The sequence below is a fragment of the Papilio polytes genome, unplaced genomic scaffold (assembly GCF_000836215.1).
Source record: "Papilio polytes unplaced genomic scaffold, Ppol_1.0 DF824269.1, whole genome shotgun sequence".
Lineage (NCBI taxonomy): Eukaryota > Metazoa > Arthropoda > Insecta > Lepidoptera > Papilionidae > Papilio > Papilio polytes.
The window spans coordinates 1,743,448-1,763,647 of NW_013524935.1; the positions used below are offsets into that span (position 1 = coordinate 1,743,448).

At 33.4% G+C, this 20,200-nt stretch overlaps 1 protein-coding gene across 2 annotated transcripts; it reads right to left on the reverse strand.

Annotated features, from left to right (window-relative positions):
* Positions 1 to 204: 204 nt before the first annotated feature.
* LOC106109691 (very-long-chain 3-oxoacyl-CoA reductase) lies at positions 205 to 20,023 on the reverse strand. Of its 2 annotated transcripts, XM_013291281.1 has the most exons (7): positions 19,700 to 20,023; positions 10,418 to 10,464; positions 7,157 to 7,232; positions 6,687 to 6,855; positions 4,136 to 4,304; positions 3,040 to 3,353; positions 205 to 307 (listed from the first exon to the last, which is right to left on the reverse strand). In XM_013291281.1, exons 1-7 carry the CDS (start codon positions 19,854 to 19,856, stop codon positions 277 to 279), a joined length of 963 nt encoding a protein of 320 aa, XP_013146735.1. In that variant the 5' UTR covers positions 19,857 to 20,023; the 3' UTR covers positions 205 to 276. The 2 variants fall into 2 exon arrangements, with proteins under 2 accessions (XP_013146735.1, XP_013146744.1); XM_013291290.1 differs by lacking the exon at positions 205 to 307 and having other exon boundaries at positions 2,498 to 3,353.
* Positions 20,024 to 20,200: the final 177 nt, after the last annotated feature.

A 20,200-nucleotide genomic window follows, 5' to 3' on the forward strand; every position in this document is an offset into this window, starting at 1 on the left:
TCGACATTTATAAGAGTTTCCCAAAAGAAAGAGGTACTAGTCCTTATGTTTTTTTATGTGTCTTACAGCATAACTCTGCCGCTAGTGTACCGATTTTGATAATTCTTTTTTTATCCGAAAGGTAGTGCTTGTGTGTAGGTGAATTTCTAAAGTTTTAAAACATTGTTTCAGCAATTTTAAAACTAAGGAAAAATGAAACGAAAATTAATAAATAATATAACATTATTAATAACAAAAACAACTTGAATTTTCCTTGTATAACGCTAGTAGACCGCGTCATGCATTTGAGACAAGCGATTTTCCTCTCCTGCAAGAAAGCATTTTTAAAATATTAATTTTTTTTAAAAATACTTTAACATAGTTTACAAAATTTGTAGGAGATATAACTTTTTATTAATATCATAGTTGTTAATGTGTATTTCTATATTACATGCTATAAGATTCATCATATCGTAATATTATAAATGCGAAAGTTTCGATGGATGTTAGTTAGTTTGTTTGCTGCACGGAATTTAATTAAATTTGCCATAGATGTAGAGCAAAGTCTGGAAAAACACATAGGCTACTTTTTTATAAATTCTACAATTTATTTTATAGCCATACTTCTTACTATCATTAATGCAAAAGTTTAGATGGATAGAAGTTTGTTAGAAGGTATCTGTAGAACCGCTTAACGGATTAAAAGAAGGGGGCAAACGAGCGACAGTAACACAGAGGTGGTCAACGACGTCCATGGACATTCGCAACACCCGAGGAACTACAGATGCGTTGCCGGTCTTTGAGGAAATTGTAGGCTCGCTTCTTGAAGGACCCTAAGTCGAAATTTGGCATAGAGGAGAACATAGTCTGAAAGAACACAGGCTACTTACTTTAATCCATGAGTTTGGAGTCGCGGCATTAGATAGTATAGATATAACTTAAATATACAGTATTTACATATACTTACTTTACTTAAACCATCACCGTATCTGTACAAATTATTGAAACCAAAGATCTTTGTATACGAACTCACAATCCTACAGAATTACAAGATAATTATGTTCACGACTTCCTTAACGAGACAGAGTTTATTAAATTTGTAAAATATGTATGTTCTACATAATTTAATTTGATATCATTACATACGGCCAAATATTGAAACGACATTTAAATATGTTATTCTTAAACGATAAGGTCACACTTAACCTCTTAATTAAAATTTTTAAAACGAATGTTCAAAGTTAGTTTCAGTATTCGGTCGATAATAATGTTAGGTGAAGTAACCAAACATACTTCTGAACCTGCCAATTTATGGTATAGTGTGTAGGGGCCCTTATTCACATTGTGATGAAACAAAGCATATTTACAATAATTGAAAGACAATTTTGCTAAAGCATATTTATTTTTATAATTTCTCTACAGTTCCCATATTAATTATAATGCACTGTCATATCCTTACCAAATAACCAGTCGTTGCTTATTCTAAAACCAACCGAAGCATAAGGTGTTAAATCACATTTTCCAATACCCTCTGAAGACAGTGCATATTTACAATCTATACAATAAACCAAATCCACGCTAACTGTAAATGAAATGTCATTTCATATAGTCGTCACACTCATTCTTTTAAAATAATCATAGACATTTTTTTCTACGTATCTTTAGACAATGGAAACTAACTGTATAATGGAAACCTTGACAACATTGAATTGCTATTTTTCTACGACTTTAAAATAGTTATAGACACCTATTTTTTATACATTTCTGGGATTTTCCTTCTACATTCATATGTTTGAATTATTTACTACTCATCAAGACAAATGTAATACTTTTAGAATATATATTTAATTACGTTGTTTTCTTAGTAAAATATTCATATGTAAAATGGCAAAATTGGGAAACCCATTTAGGCAAGATATTAAATTAATCTAGCTAATGACAATCAAATTATACAGCGTTTATTATTAACTTCCTCTTGTATTTTTAAAATCTAGTTTCTCTCTGCAATAAAATATAAAAATACCCCAATTAAAACTAAGTTAACATAGCAACCAGTTTGGCAGTTAATTTAAAATTCACATAAACCTAAATTAAACCCAATAATTATCTAAGTAAAAAAACTTAAATATAGGAAAATGCGAGCAATAAGCACAGCCTGCTTAATATAACTTACATTTACTATATTTCATTGCACTTTTTATATACAAAATATTAATCTTTGGTATTAAAAAGTGAAATATCATGCAAGAGATAGGATATGCATGCGTCTATATATGTATACGTACTATAAGTTTATTATATAACAGCTATAATAAACGGTTTCGGAAAAACAACCACATGCAGTTTAAATCCTTTAAACATTTTTGAGATATAAAGATGACCTTTGGTCAAGGTCACCGTCAAATAGATGTCATTTGATAACAAAAGTAAAACAAAAGAAAATTGCTTATTTATTTGTTTAAAAATAAAACAATGACATAGATTAAGTAATAACGATTTTAATGTTTTAAGTCAACGTTAACGCCTCGAATATTTTGAATAAATTAAAAGATTTGAATTTGGAATTAAAATGTTTAAAAGATTTAAATACACGCCGGAAATAAGATGCGGAAACATTAGAAGAAAATAAATTAATAATAAGCAAAATTAAAGGAAATCAATCGACTTGGAGTAATGCAAAATATTTCCGGCAAAGAGTTTTACGTAGCTTTACACATAGAGGTAATATTACATTCAATACACATTAGTTCGACTAAAATGATCTCTAAATAAACTTGTCCATTAGATTGCACCTAAAATCACAACAAAAAAATATATATTTTTAAAAGTAATTAATGTACATTAAAAACAAAAAATAAGATATTCCAATTTCAATCAAAAAACCAGTTACGATCTTAAGCGTAGGTTTCTATTGTTATGTAAAACGTGTGAAAATTACAAAGCAATTGATATTCAAATTTGAATTATAAATTATTTTTCACATGTATAGACAAGGTCAGATAGAGATCATATTTTACTAATAACACTAAGGTTAGTGAATAAAATTATTGTTGTTTATACTTCTTCATAGCTTTTCTTCGCGTGTTTTCCATAGATCTTGTGACGAGCCAGACCAGGAAGGGTCCTGTTAGAGCGTGTAACGCGTTGAGAGTCTTCACGAACAAAGCGTGTGGAAAATACCCATTTGTTCTGCACGTTGTTCCCACGAGTCTGATTGCGGAGTTAACAAATTGTTTAGCGGTAGGTGCAAAGAAAGTGCTTCGACGAATCCCTGACATATTTGAGCAGACGAAACCGGGCAATACGCATTGGACAATAATACCGTATTTGCTATATTCCATATTGATACCTTCCGTGAACTTGTCAACATAAGCCTGCAAGGGAATAGAATTATTTTACAATCTGTTACGTTGGAGAACACAGAAGCCCTTCGCATCCTGAAAGGGCTCTAAACACCGATAAACATGAAACTAAAAGAGAAGACATCGAAGAGGAAAGAAAAGCGTGACAGAAAGCCTCAACAACAAGAGACTACCTAGAACTCTTACCTCAAATGGATTTGACCATCGTTAGCCATTCCAGTCATGTAATCAAATAGACAAAGAAATGGTAGTTTTACACTTTGAAGCATAAAACAAATATTTTCATCATAAAAATCTTACTACCTTACTAATCTCATTAATGAATTCAAAATTTTGAATGGATGGATGCTAGAGTTTATAGTCTAAACGGCTGAAAGTATTTCGAATAAATATTATGTAGTATCTGGAAGAAGATATAGGCTACTTTCTTTAGATTTTTCAATTCCACACAAACGGAATCGCAAGCCAAAGCTAACATACATTAAAAGCGCTAGTTATCTCCCTTGAAGAGAGACTAACGGTGTCCAAAGAAGATTCCAATAGTACTGTAAACAAGTTTGTCGAATAAGTTAAAAAAGATACTGCTGTAACTAAGGTACCTAGAATTTTTGAATCAACATTTTGAAGACTATATTTTATACCCTTGGTAATTTCAATTAAATTATGAAATATCACAAAGCTTACAAAAATTATATGCGGAATATCTTCAACCGAAACCTATTTACACTAAAATTAGTCAAAACGATTGTCAGATAAAAATCTTACAACTAACTTTGGAGTCAGTTGATTCTTACCTTAGAAGCAGCGTAAACGGTGAGCAGAGGGCTTGGTATAGCCGAGGATGCGGAGCCAATGTTAACGATCACACCACCGCCTCGCTCCTTCATACCAGGCATGACGATCTTTGTCATACGGGTCACCGGCATGCAGTTCGCCTTTATTATGTTATCCACGGTTTTAGTCCTGAACAAAATCATGAAACTTTGACCCTAGGAAAGACTTTAAACTGGCATTCAACCAGAGACCTATCGTAATTTGTACAAACCCTAATTTAAATAAGAGGTTCAGTGGCTGAGATTTGAGCATTTAACTTGTAATCCACAGGTCCTGGGTTCGAATCTCGCCATGTACAGATTTTCGATTTTACAGATTTCATGTGTACATAATTTCCCGACGTTCTTACGGTGAAGAAATTCAAAGATATGTGTGAAGTCAACCCGCAATGGGCCAGCGAGGTTTACTAAGGCCTAGCCACACAAACTTAGGGTAGGCCCCGGACCCCTCAGTGGGGACACATACTTGATGAGAATTTGAATTACTGTAACTACATAGTTACCGGTAAATAAATCTATGATATTACTTCCTTACATCTATATCTATACTAATAATAAAGCGTAAACCCACACTACTTCTCGGCGTAGGATGTCAGCAATCACAGCATATTTTTGAACAATTCTTTCTTTAATAAAAAGCCCTACGCTTACGACACGCTTTAGTTTAAATTAAACTTAGGGGGTAAAGAAATTGGGAAAAGGACCATAAAGTACAAGCTGCCAACATTAAGGAAGCAAGGTTGTTATGGCAACGGCAATTTTGACATTTGCAATTGAGAATTTTACAAATGAAAACAATCAAACAAAATTTTTATAATTTCATGCGGAAGAAGTCGCACTGGAACAGCCAATAATTATAAAACAAAATGAATATCAATAATAACAACCTTCATAAGACGTTGATAAGCAAATGTCACGGCTAAACAACTATGACCCTAAAGTACATTTAAGTAGTAAGTACGGTAAGTCCTATCTTAATTAGTGCCTATCCGTCTCCCAGGAGTCTCGTAATGCCGAGATGATAGCTACTTTAATTAATATAATTAACTATACCTTACATTTGTAATGTAACCCGAGTAATGACAGTATCGTTAGACCCTGGTTTTATTAGTAATGCTTTACTGAGAGATTATAGTGTTAGCTAACAATAGTTAGATTCGTCTCAATTTGCGTTACAAAATTGTATAAAGTCAGGTAATTTCTACAGTGGTAGAACCCGCTTTAACATCTTCGCACGAATGGGACGGATCGCCCGGTGTAATACAACGACCACACAGAAGACACACGTGAAGTGGAAGCAATTCTGCGTTTCGTCTGATGAGTGTGGTGACGGAGGCCTAATTTTAGTCCCTTTCCCTTTCCACCCTTTTTTTAAGCGGAAAGTATGGGAAGGAAAAGTGGATTTGACGGTGGAGGAGACGCATATGAATAGGAAATGACCTCTTTATGTGCGTCTTTATCTCCGTCAACGAAGGGTAGGCAACGCATCTGCAATTGCGGATATTTATTGGGCAGCGGTCGCATTCCATTGTGCGTATTCAGGCGGCCGCTTGCTCGTTTGCCACCTTATATTATTATAAAAAATAAAATATTAAACCATATCAATCGAAAATCAACTAAATACGTGTTTTAAATGGAAAGAGCAAAACGCAAACACACTGACCCTAAAAAAATTAACACGACACGCAATATTAAAAACCACATGCACATTCTTAAAAGGTCATTTTAGGGAGAGTATTTAAAATCCTACGAATAAAATAGTACTAATATTAGAAAATGTTTAAAATGTATTTTGACTCAAAGGTGTGAATAATAAAAATAGAGTACAGAATATAGATTGCAGGTAAGGCGTTAGTAATATCGGAAGGGAAGCAGCACAAATAACGCTCGCTCGATAAGGCGACGATAGCTCGAATAATATTTCAATTCACCAACACTTATAAGGTGGAAATACTCCGCCCGGCTTTGAAAATATTTTCTCTAAAAATTCCAACGTCAGTGTAACTTTCAGGTGCAAGAGGATCTCAGTGTCGAGTTTTAACAAACTTTACAGCGCTATTTAAGTGCTATTTCCCACAGCACTGTTTGCATTTGCACTATCGATTTTCTTTTTATTAAAACTCTAGCTGTTCCAGTGCGGCTTCATCCACACGAAATTATAAAAACTTTATTTTATTGTTTACATTTGTCAAATACTCAATTGCAAATGTCAAAATTACCATTACCATAACAACCTTGCTTCCTTAATGTTGGCAGCTTGTAGTTTATGGTCCCTTTCCCACATGTATATTTTTTTGCAATTCAATTACCCCCTAATAGCGTGAAAATATATAGCCTAAAGCGTGTAGTAAGTGTTATGCTATTCATAGGAAAACATTTATTCAAAAATATGCTGTGATTGCTGACATCTAACGCCACAAAGTAGTGTGTGTTTACGCTTTATTATATTTGTATATATTAAAATAGTATTTGTGACAGACAGATTGTTAGAGGCATAAATTTATTCGCTCACTGATCGGGTATGTCCAGGAAGTATTCCGGGTAAGGATAGGACACGCCCACATTGTTAACCAGGGTACCAATCTCGAGGTCCGCAATCTCCTTTTCTATTTTGTCATATATTTCCTCGCCTTCGGTGAAATCCACTTGTATGATCTTTGTTGTCACGCCGTATTTATTTTCTACAAGAACAAATACATTGTACAAACAAATATAGCATCGAAGTCACCTTCATTGTCCATAAAACATTTCGATAATATGATATTATACATTATGAGCTAGATTTTCATTGTATAAAGTTAGTTCCTCCTGTTAACATGAGTTATGTTTTTCGCCCACAAATGGTGGTCCATTTTTTACCTTTTACTTTAACATGTATGCCATAACAATTTTTCGTTTTAAATAAACTAGCAAACCGACATGTTGACACTCTGTGAGACATTTAAAATGGAAATTAAAGGTGGAAAAGTTCAAATTATTTACCGATTTCCTGGGCAGTATCCTGCAGTTTTGTCATCGAGCGGCTGATCAGCACGATGTTACAGCTGCGGCTTGCCAGCTGAAAAATACGTGCTATTAGTGTCCGTTTTCACTGCTCATACAGTCATACCTTTGATTGTCTTTAAAAAATGATATTCAATAACGTGTTTGAAACTCATGAATAAGTTGAATAAAAGCGTTCTATTCCAGGATTTTTATTTATTCTAGGTCATCATTCGCAGCAAAATGTGCATCTTGTTAACTCTATACTGTTATAACAGAATGTAAAGTGGCCTTAACTGATAATTATCAAACAAAAATTTAAGAAATCACTAGCTTTCGCCTGCGACTCCGGTCGCGTAGTATTAAAAAAAAGCAAAAGTGAGTACCCTATGTGTTCTTCCAGACTATCCTCTATATCTTCGCCAAATTTCATTGAGATCCGTTCAACCGTTTAGGCTGCAAACTTTAACAAACATCCATCCATCCATCTAAACTTTCGCATTCATAATATTAGTAAGATTAAATCAAAGTGACTATTGTGTTAATGTTTGTATGGACCAGCTTATTATTAACTAATCTGTCGTGTATCTGTGTTCTAGCAAAGCGTAGTACGATCCCGGCCTAATGTATAAAATGTTATCCTCTTTATATGCATCTCTTCCTCCGTCAATTTAGGGTAAGCAACACATCTGCAGTCTATGGCCAGCTCGCTTCTCCTTTTCGGTGTATTAAGATGGCCACTGTCTCGTTTGCCACCATATAATATAAAAAAAAGCAAATAAAAGTAATGTATTTTAAAAATCGCCACATCATACTTCCATTAATCGAACAAACAAATCTAAATACGAATTGTATTCAAATACACCGAGAAGGCAAAATGGCGTTATTTACATTACGGCTTGATCAATATTTGTTATAGAATGTTTAACAAGGAGCAAAGGTACATTTATTTATAATAGTGTATTCATTGTTTGCCATTTGAGTAAACGTACAAGATTATATGAGCAAATATTAAACTATTTATTAATACAAAAACATTATTCATTAAGTTAAAGATATTCGTAAATTACTGATTTTATTGAAAAACTAGCTGTTTCCTGCGACTTCGTCTACCCAATAATAAGATAAAATAAGTACCATAGGCATTTTTTCCGCATTTAATCGAGATCCGTTCAGCCGTTTAGGCTGCAAACTCTGACAAACATCCATCCATCCATCTAAACTTTCGCATAGCATTCTATATCAGCTCCCTTCAATGAAAATTAACTTTCCGACATATGAAATTTGTCTTTTGATATTATATTACAAGACATTCCAATTTTATTACATGTAAACACAGATAGTTGCAGACGGTGTCGCTGAAAACTGCTAGTACTATGGTAGTTTGGTTGTTAAGTCAGTCATTCCAGGATAAGATTGCAAGAAAAACCAGACATGAGAGTCTTTTTATACAGGAAAATCTTTAGTAAATATTTAATTTTATAAATAAATTGCGGTGGGCACGTACCTCAAACGCTTTGAATATTTATTAATCCTATGTCAGTTAAAAGGTCCCTTGATGATGTTCCCGTTTTCAAAGGAAAATCTCAAAGGCCTTTCGCTCTATTCTATAATTACTTTTCAAATGATGTGCAAATATAATTTCTTCGACGGTAATATTTCATATTTTTTCATGCGGACAAATTGCTGAGTCTAGTCATATAATGGTCAAAGTATTTAAGACAGTATGTAAAAGGTAAAAAACTTTTTATTAAAAAAATTTTATTTACCGTATTAAAATACCGTTTTTCAGTAATACATCGTATTAAATACATATCTGCAATTCAAACACGTTGACGTAAATGTGAATATGTACATTTTAAAAAGTCACGCATAAATGGATATCAAATATACAACCTTGAATATAAAATAACCTATTAAATTAGTAGGAAATATTACATATACGAAAGTCTACGAATACATCCTACTTCTTACTAATATTATAAATGCGAAAGTTTAGATGAATGGATGGATGAATGGATAGATGGATGTTTGTTAGAGTTTGTAGCCTGGCTGAAAGGATCTTGATGAAATTTGGCATAGACGTAGAGGATAGTCTGGAAGAACACATACTCACTTTCGTTTTTTTTTAATTCCACGCGGACGGAGTCGCGGGCGAAAGCTAGTAAACATATAAAAACGTGAAAAATCGTTAAATAATATCTCCTTACTACTTCTACGTGTTTCTTTATAAAAAAAATACTAGCTTTCGCCCGCGACTCCGTCCGCGTGCAAATAAAACAAAGCAAAGTAGCGTATGTGTTCTTCCAGACTACCCTCTACATCTATACAAAATTTTATCGAAATCCGTTCAGCCGTTATGGCCACAAACTTCAACAAACATCCATCCATCTAAACTTACGCATTTATAATATCAGTATGAATTATAATTTCAAACAACAACAACGACATAAACAAAATAACACAAATTTCATATCCCAATTTTCATCTCACTCATTTCTCGTTGATGCATCAGATTTTCATCATCCAATTTAATCTATCCTCCGTCATCTGTCATCATTCCCTTCTTGATCATGCCACCTTTCACGCTGCCTACTTCTAGATACACCCCTATTAATGTACCCTCCCTTACATTTAAAGCTCTCCTAATCACATGCAATTCTTCCTTCATAATATACAGGGGTATATTGCATATATTGGTTTATTTTACGTTTGTTAATGTTTTTAATTACTTTTATTAGAGTTTTAAAAACTAACCGTAACTTTAGTTCGAGTACGAATACCGCCCGATTCCATTGAAATCCTGTGTTTATTTCAGTGGCCTTGTGACAAGTTCCTGGTTATTATGAATTTTTGGAGAGCTAAGGAAACGGGCATGTTTTTAAAAAAAAATCAGCAGACCAAGTTCCATATTTTTTTTTTCGTTTTTAAGGCATTTCAATGGACGAGGTTCTCGAAAAATATTGAAGTAAAATGTTTCTTTAGCTCGCATTTTTTAAATTTGGACAGATAAATTATGTTTTTATATTGTATAATAATCAGTGTTTAATGGTTTTTATAAATCCAAAGAAAAAAATTAGTTATAAATGATAGTTTTTTTTTAAATAAAGTTTTGAATCAAGATTACTTGAAAACGGTTAACTTTTGGATAATGCACATAGGGGTCAAAATTATCACGAATTATCCCCTCTATTACCCTCTAACGGCAATACATCTAATTACCAAAAACACTGTATATCATGCTAACATTGTAAATCATACCTGATGTGCGTATTCCTTGCCGATGCCATCAGTACATCCGGTAATAACTGAAACAAAACATACAATAAATGTGAAAACTCTTTTATCTTGTGGGATAATATGAAAACTTCATTGTTAAGGTGAAGTTCTTGCTCAGTGATGGAACTTCACTTATATTTAGAAAATAATAACTAATTATTTTATATATACACTAGCTTTCGCCTGCGACTCCATTCGCGTGGGATTGAAAAATACAAAAATGAGTAGCATATGTGCTCTTCCATATATCCTCTACATCTATGCCAAATTTCATCGAAATCCGTCCAGCCGTTTAGGCAATAAACTAACAAACATCCATCCGTCCATCTAAGCTTTCACATTTTTTTTTATTTATAATATTAGTTAGAGTAAGATTAAGAGCGATTACAGTAAGAATCATATTGTTATGTTTTATTTTTCATTTTATTAAGCAAATGTCGATTCCCGTAATTGCTGGTATCTTTAATAACAAGATATTTGTGGTTAAAGATCAGAAACGTATAGATTACGCGTCAAGGGTTATTTACATGTTATTAATTATTTTTTTACTCCACAATAACTAATGTAGGTATAATCATTGTATATGCACTCTATTAGAATTTAATGTTATAATATGCAGTGGAATTTTAGCAGGACTTGGAGAAATTAATTGAAATTCTGGTTATACTCGTAATTACTTAGTCTCCAACCCTTTTGACGAAATTCCAACGGGAAATATATTGCACATTATGAAAGCCGTGTTGTTAAAAGATAACATAATTCAAAATAAAGCGAAGATCTAAAAGTTAATGAAATTTCTTACATAGTCGAGACGCTTTGGAGTATTTACTTAAGATCAAAGCACGTAATTTACTGGAGTTTTAATGGCTCCAAGAGGCACGTGAAAATGCGACGCGCAATTCTAAGGGTGTTGACACATTAAGCTGACACGTGAATGGTCTGTTATGGGATGTTATTGCGTCATTTGAGAAATTTATAGATTTTTAACATACATTTTTGAGATTTAATGAGTGCACACCTTTATAAATGGTTTTAGAAACAATTAACGAAGACACAGATTATATCTAGAAGAATTACGGGTATTATACTAAGTGGTCATGACCACTAACTGTAGATTTAGTATAATAAATCTATACTAAGGAATTACCTAAGTAGTTTCGAAGCCAGTCTTAGTGCGCCAGTGTGTACGATCAGTGATCACACTACTCGACTGGTATTCGAATTTCAAAAATTCTTCGAGCCATTTACGAGTACGTAACTAACATTACAAACAAGAGGTAAACTTGGAAAGCACGTGCTTGATACATCGTTCAGGGAACCCTCAAAGGGGAGTTTAGAAACACGTCGATAAGCCGAGTGCAAATAAAGTAAAAGTCAAAGAGGCAAACCCCTCGGGCTTGTGAGTTGCAACATTTCCTCGTTGCGAACTGTTAACGAGTTCCAAAGCTGAACGATGATTGGTGCGACTGTAAGAATACTGGAAACTCCTATATAAGTTTACCACACGTGGAAACTTTCATTTCCGGTAGAAATGTTTTATGAACAATGTTTTTGTGCTATGTTAAACTTCAACTACTATGTCGATTATTTAAACTAGCTAACATTACAGCTCCCTATTTAGAGACTGATTTTTTTATATATATAGAAAAAGCGGGCAAACGAGCAGCGGATCGCTTGGTATCAAGTACCCACGCCCATAAACATCTGCAACGCCAAGGGAACTGCAGATGCGCTGCCGGCTTTTAAGGGAGGAATACGCTCTTTTCTTGAAGGACCCTAAGTCGTAACTGCTTGGAAAGAAAGACCGCTGAGGACAGAGTATTCCACAACGCGGCTGTACAAGGTAAGAAGGTACGTGAAAACCTCATCGTTGTGGAATGCCAACCATCAAGGTGGTAACGATGATATTTGGCGCTCTGTTTTCTTTAATTATGTTGATGTTAAATTTTCTACAATTACCAAACACGATAGTCTCAATAAATATTGCATTATTTTTTTTTTGTTTTTTTGCGGCTTCTGCCGCTCTCGTCGCTCCCCTGACATATATTTCTCAGGGACCTGTGATGCGGGTATTTTTATAATATTGCATTATTTAAGCAACAAGGAAAAATCCGATAATGTTTACATGTAGTTTTTAATATTATTTTGTTACATTCGTTGGTTATTTTTGTAGGCTGCAAAGCAATCATTTTTAATTCGTTTCCAATCGTAGCGAAGCGCGCCACTCGATCCTATCAAATTTAAACCCGTCCATAAACAAAGCCATCAGTTTAGTTTTATCAAACGCTACATATTTATATTGCAGATTTTAATTTACTTTTTGGACGTCCGTTATTTTAAACTATATCTTTTTAAACTTTGATATAAGTATTTTTTTAATCTGACACATTTGGCACTCCATCATCATCTCCCCTGCCTTATCCTACTCCCGTAGGGTCGGCGCACCGGGTTTTCGTTCTCCAAAACACTCTATCATCCGTCATCTCAGTCATCACTCCCTTCTTGATCATATCACTATACTAGCACAATATACTAGCTGCCCTCCCCCCCCCCTTTAGACTTACCTAGATCATAAACTGACTACGCCTATCATACTACTATTACAAATGCGAAAGTTTAGATGGATGGATGTTTGTTAGAGTTTGTAGCCTAAACGGCTGAACGGATTTCGATAAAATTTGGTATGGATGTAGATGATAGTCTGGAAGAACACATAGGCTAATCACTTTTGCTTTTTTTTAATCCACGCGGATGGAGTCGCGGGCGACAGATAGTGCGTACATATTTTACACGTGTTATAAAACTTATCGTAAAGAAATATGTAAATAGCTAACCTTGAAACCGATTCCTATCCACAATCTTATTGTAATTGATTTTTTGTAACAGCCATAACGAATTTAAAAAGAGTTACATTTTTTGCAAATAACAGGATATACGTAGCCATTTTTTCAATCTACACTAATATTATAAAAAGGAAAGATTTGTATTTTTGTATCTATTGCAATAATTCAACTACTGCGCTGATTTAAAAAATTCTTTCACCTTTAGAAAGCTACGTTATCGCCGAGTAACATAGGCTATAAATTTCACGTGGACGAAGTCACGGGCAACAGCTAGTATCCAATATTCTCGGAGTCGATCAAAATTAATTCAAATAAAGTGCCTTGATTCACGCATTTGTAATAAATTATTTAGTATGTGTTTTGCATAAGAGTGCTAAGATCGTTCCTATTGATTCGTCCTGCGGTTTTCAAGTCAACGACCTAATGCAAATATGGTAATTTTTAAAACAAGAAACAACAAGCTCTCTAACTTAGTCCGGTTTGACAATATGACATTCAAAACAAGAGACATGTGAATATAAATAACTAGCTTATCCCGTGCGGTTTCATCCGCATGGAATTATTTAAAAAAAAAAATTATTGTTTACATTTGTCCAATTCTCAATTGCAAATGTCAAAATTACCGTTACCATAACTTTGCTTCCGTAATGTTGGCAGCTTGTAGTTTATGGTCCCTTTCCCAAAAGTATTTTCCCCCTAAGTTTAATAGCGTGAAAAAAATAGCCTAAAGCGTGTCCTAAGCGTAGTGCTTTTTATTAAAGAAAGGATTATTCAAAAATATGCCGTGATTGCTGACATCTCACGTCACAAAGTTGTGTGTGTTTACCCTTTATTATATTAGTATAGATAAACAATTCTTATGGCACTTAAAAAACAAGTAAAAAAAACAAAAAATAAAAAAATGAAGTACAAAACTTCGCCGTAAAACCCAAGCAAGTATTGATTTTTATTAAACCACAAATTAAAAAAAAAAAACATTTTTTTCTCAAACTAAGGAAATGTCATTAAGTTACCTTTAAAACAAATGTTTAACTTCCGTATCTATCGTACAAGGAATAAACGACCTTGTACTTCTCTCGCCAAAGACCAGTTTTCCTTGAACTTGGCTGTGTGAAGGTGAAAGTTACGTTTACAAAGTACCGTAATGGTCCACAGTTAATTTGTCAATCTAAATTGAACTGTGACACGTTGTAATAAGGTATAAATTTAGTTAATTAAAGTCGATTTATAATCTGTTAATGTCCTATTGAAAAAAATACACGCGTTTTAACGTTAAAAAATGTTTTTTTTTGGTATATCAGTCAATAGGTCTTGGCAAAAGCGTGTCAACTCTATTAACATAAAGCACTTTGAACATATTGTTTCCAATATAGCCGCTTGCCTCCATTTTAATGTCAACGACCGAAAAAATTCTAGGTCACAACAAAAATTTACGACAAACATTTTTTCATCAACAAATTAATAATGATTGTCACTTAAAGGAAACAATGTTTTTAAAAGTATCTATTATTTAAAACCTTGAAAACAAGAATAAATCACAGATTATATTCAAATATCGACTATTAGTAATCATTTAGGGAAAATCGAGGTAAAAACACCAAATACTATTATAATAAAACTAAATCGTCAAGTAATAAAATAAATATTATACAATTCGAATACGTCACGCGTCATAATCATTTTGACTAAGAGCGGGCGCTAAGTTTGACTAAACTATCACACAAATGTTGTGCGATTGTCGATTGTTTCGCAGCCAATTCAACTGTTTAGTTGCACAACTAAAAATCGAGTAGTGATCGCACATCCGCATAAGCTTATAGGAATCAAAGTGAGACTAAACAGATGTGCGATAGTCTAGTGAAAAGTGTGTGCTCGAAAGGGAACTCAATGGAAATATAGTCGGGGAAGTTTATTTTCTACCCATATCAATAAAATACCACAATGCTTCGGTCAAACACTATATGTTATATTGTCATAGTGCATTGTAAATTGTTGCTCTTGTAATGACAGTTCTACGATATGCGATATGGTTAGTAAATTTAATTATTTGAGTACACACTATGGTTTATTCCCAACTGTCACCCCGCTCTGTCCCCATGTGGAGACAGATGAGAATAAAGTTTCATCCGTCTCACTTTTTGCGACGAAGTGACGGTTAGAACTTATTTAATTTCATAACGGTTCCATCTGCCTCCTTATTGGTGATGGTGGGACGGTTGAAACTATTTATACCTACGTGGGGACATAGTGGGGTGACGGTTAGGAATAATTCCACTTTATCTATCGGATTAAAAAGGCACAATACCTGTATAATTTGCAACCACGTGTGTTGGCATGTGAAGTATAATGTTGTAAAATAATAAATTAACTGACCTTGGAATTTTAACGTACTTAACTACGATTATTACCTTCCGTGTAATTAAGTGCGTATCATACCAACTTGTAATTAATGTTTGCAACACAATTTGAATTATATGCGATATATATGCCTTGTGCATTATATTAAAACTAGCCATCGCCCGCGACTCCGTCCGCGTGGCAGTAATTAAAACAAAAGCAAGTAGCCTATGTGTTCTTCCTGACTATCCTCTACATCTAGACTAAATTTCATCCAGATCCGTTCAGCCTTTTAGGCTATAAACTCTAAGAAACATCCATCCAAACTTTCACATTTATAATTTTATATTAATTAATATATTAATATTAATATTACAATATGGACCGCGTGATATTAAAAAAATAATTAAAAACTCACCCTATGCATTCACTGATAACGTAACTTTTTAATGGTGAGAGTATTTTTGAAATCGACCGAGTAGTTTTTGCTTTACTTCAATACATACAAAAATACAAATCTTCTTCATAATATCAAGTACTAGCTTTTGCCCGCGACTGTCCGCATGAAACTAAAAAAAAACATAGCCTATGTTACTCACTGATAACGTAGCTTTTTGATTGTGAAAGAATTTTTGAAATCGGCCTAGTAGTTTTTAGATAATTCACTACATAAATACAATTCTTCTTTATAATATTAGTATGGATTTAATAAAAGCAAAAGGTTTCTCTGTGATCAAGGCAAGTAAGGTAATTGAATTCCTTCATAAGGGCAAAATACGTAACGACAAAGAACAAGTGATAAACTTAGTATAAAAAGCCTCACGGTCAAATATTGAAACGATTCTTGAAAACTCCACTTCTGATATACGTGAAAATGTGTTATTTGTAAGCGTGACCTTATCATTTAAGACGCTTACATATTTAAATGGCGTTTCAGTATTCGGTCTATAAACATCCAGGCAGGACAAACGTCATGCGAGGTGAACGGCTACTCGTGTTTCCGGTAAGGGTAAATAATTCCTATATCTTAAAGAGTATTGCAACCTTGCGACAACCTGATTCAGGAAGAAATAAGTGGTCAAAAGCGGACAACTTTTTTTATTAAATGCTTTACTTATGCTAATTTTTTTAAAGTTAAATCTACATACATAAAATTTAACAATAATTATTAAAATTTATTTAAAACTAGCTTTTGCCTGCGACTTCATTTACGCGGAGTTAAAAACGTATTAAGTAAATACGTTCCTCCAGACTATGTTCTATATTTGAGCCAATTTTCATGAAGTTCCGTTTAGTCATATACACATAGTAACAGGCATCCATCCATCCATCTAAACTTTCGCATCTATAATACTTTCGCCCGTGACTCCGTCTGTGTGGAATTAAAAAAAAAACAAAACTAAGTAGCCTATGTGTTCTTCCAGACTATCCTCTACATCCATACTAAATTTTATCGAAATTCGTTCAACCGTTTCGGCTACAAACTCTATCAAACATCCATACATCTAAACTTTCGCATTTATAACATTAGTATGAAGTATGATATGATTAGTAAGAAGTTTTTTTGAGGTTATCAAAACCAAAGTACAATATAGTCACAGCACCTAGTTCAATACCATGTCTGTCAAGACTGAAAATTCAAAGAAAGAATGCTCAATCAAATATTCTTTTTTTAACTAAACTAAACTATCGCAAAACTGTTGTCTCGCTTTGATTCCTATAAGCTTATATGGAGGTGTTTACCACTCGATTCTTAGTTGTACAACAATTGAATTCGCTGCAAAATAATCGACAATCAAACAACACTTGTGCGATAGTATAGTCAACGGTGCGACCGATCTTAATGTAATAAAGAATTTAATATATTGGAATCACAAGTTGTTAAAAGTAATTTAGAATTATGGTTACAACATTAGGTTATTTAATTATATTATGAAGTCATTCATTTGTAATGAAGAATACAATTACGCTAATATTTTTTGCCTAAAGTATGTAAAATCTAGACTGAAATAACAAAAAATGATTTACAATATATAAGATTATATATTATTAATATTTATAAGAAACTAGCTTTCGCCCGCGACTCCGTCCGCGTGGAATTAAAAAAAAAACAAAATTGAGTAGCCTATGTGTTCTAGACTATCCTCTACATCTACGTAAAATTTCATCAAGATCTGCTCAGCCGTTTAGGCTACAAACTCTAACAAACATACATCCATCCATCCATCTAAACTTTCGCATTTATAATATTAGTAAGATAGTAAGATTAATGTTTATAAGAAACGAGCTGTTGCCCGCGACTTCGTCCGCGTGGTATTAGAAAACATACAAACTATATAAATTACAAAAAGTTACGTATCCCGCGGGAACCGGACATTTCTCGGGGATGAAGCTTATCCCATGTGTACTCCACACTTTGTTTTATATCTGTGCCCAATTATAATAAGATATGTTGAACCGTTGCAGAATAATCGAGTAAACATTAAAAAACTAAATTAATGAATCCCACGGGAACCGTAACTATTCGCGGGATAAAAGTAGCCTATGTGTTCTTCCAGACTATGCTCTAAACCTGTACCAAATTTCATAGAGATCCGTTCAGCCGTTTAGGCTACAAACGCTAACAAACATCCTTCCATCCATCCATCCATCCATCTATCCATCCATCCATCTAAACTTTCGCATTTATAATATTAGTAAGAAGTAAGATGGGTGTTTGTCGCCAACAAACTGCTGTGCAGTTTGGCAACATTTTTATTTGTAATTTTTTTACATATTTTTTCTCTGTATGCAAATAAAAAAATATACCACTTGAATTATGAATAGACAATAACAATAATTGTGTATAAACAGTGAACATATACGCGAAATAATTATGAAGGTAATTACAGCCAGTAACATTTTTGGCTGGATATTTAAATGCAAAAAAATTCCCACCAGCAAGATTATAAACTAAATACTAAACTTGAATTTTCGTATTTAGATATTTTTATATTACAAACTGCAATAAGACATAACCTTGCAGATATCCTTAACATTCGAGTAAATTTACATTTAATAAAAACTTTTTAATTAAATAATTTTAAATGAGAGAGTCGGTGGCTCAGTGGTTAAAGCACTTGACTTGGAATCTACAGCTCTTGGGTTCGAATCTCGCATTGTACCCAATGATTTTCGAATTACATATGTATGTACGTACATACCCGACGTTTTAATTCTGTAAGGAATAATTAAACTATTTTACAACATTCTACAATTTATAGCTAATTTATCTATACCCGTGTTTTAAACTCGATAAAAACAGGTCGATACAGAATAAATTGCCGTTTAACTAGTTTATTATCTTAGACCGTTGAAGGAACATCGATATAATCTTGCTAATATAATAAATGCGAAAGTATGGATGTATGTTATAGTTTGTATTAGCGCCGATTTCAATAAAATTAGGTGTAAAAGTAGAGGATAGTCTGCAAACACATATAAGCTACTCACTTTTGTTTTTTTTTTAGTTCCACGCGGACGGAGTCGCGGGCGAAAGCTAGTATTACATAAATATACGTACGTATGTAACCTAAATCTGTTATCTAGGTTATCAAACTATTTTCCCATACTAAACATACTGCATGCAACAGGTGTATACATTATTCACTGGAATTCCAAACCATTGGCATAAAATTACTTCTTAAAAATCCATCTCCAGCAAACACACATGATTTATGTTTACTGTGAGTTCACACTGCAGAAACACCAGTTTGAAAACACTGCTATCACTGTATTTCCCTTTGTAAGAAAGAGATAGAACGATGCTTTCTATAGGCGTATCAGAAGAGGATAGTTCAAGGTCAAACTGTCTAAAAATCAATAATGCATCAACGGATTGGTAAAATGTGGAACAAAATAAATAGGGATTGTGATATAAAACATACTATATTTACTTATCTGAATAATTATAAATAATTATATTTATACAGAATAACATATTTTAATATTAATCAAAATAAACTGCAAGAATGTAATTAAATTGAATGATTTTTAACCCTTATATGGTATCTTTTAATAAACATAACATAAGGAATTTACTCACCAGCCCATTTCCCCTTCGATGGGAAATCCACTTGATTCACAGGTGGGCCCAGATAACACAAATAAATAAGTCTGAAGAAAAATCTAAGCACATATAACAAAACCAAAATGATAAAAGCTATACCGCACTGCTCTAAACCTGAGTAATCAGATAGCATTTTTAACGTTTTTTTTTTAATTAAAAATGTAACTGGAAGATAATTAATGGAGCTAGCGATGAAGTTATGACAAATAGTGAAAATCACGGACAGCCGTTTGACATAGTTAGCGCATGCGCACAACGAACTATACGGAAGAAAGTTGACGCATGTACTGAGCAACGATCGCCGAACAAGTACGATATGACGCGATGACGTCCGAACCACGCGTTGTTCCCGTTTCGAAAGAGACGCTTTTATTCAAAAATGGGATGTCTCGCTCGCACACTATTGATAAGCGAGCGCTCACGTGTCTATATTTAGATATTGTTGCCAATATAATGTCGAATAAAATATGATAGTGT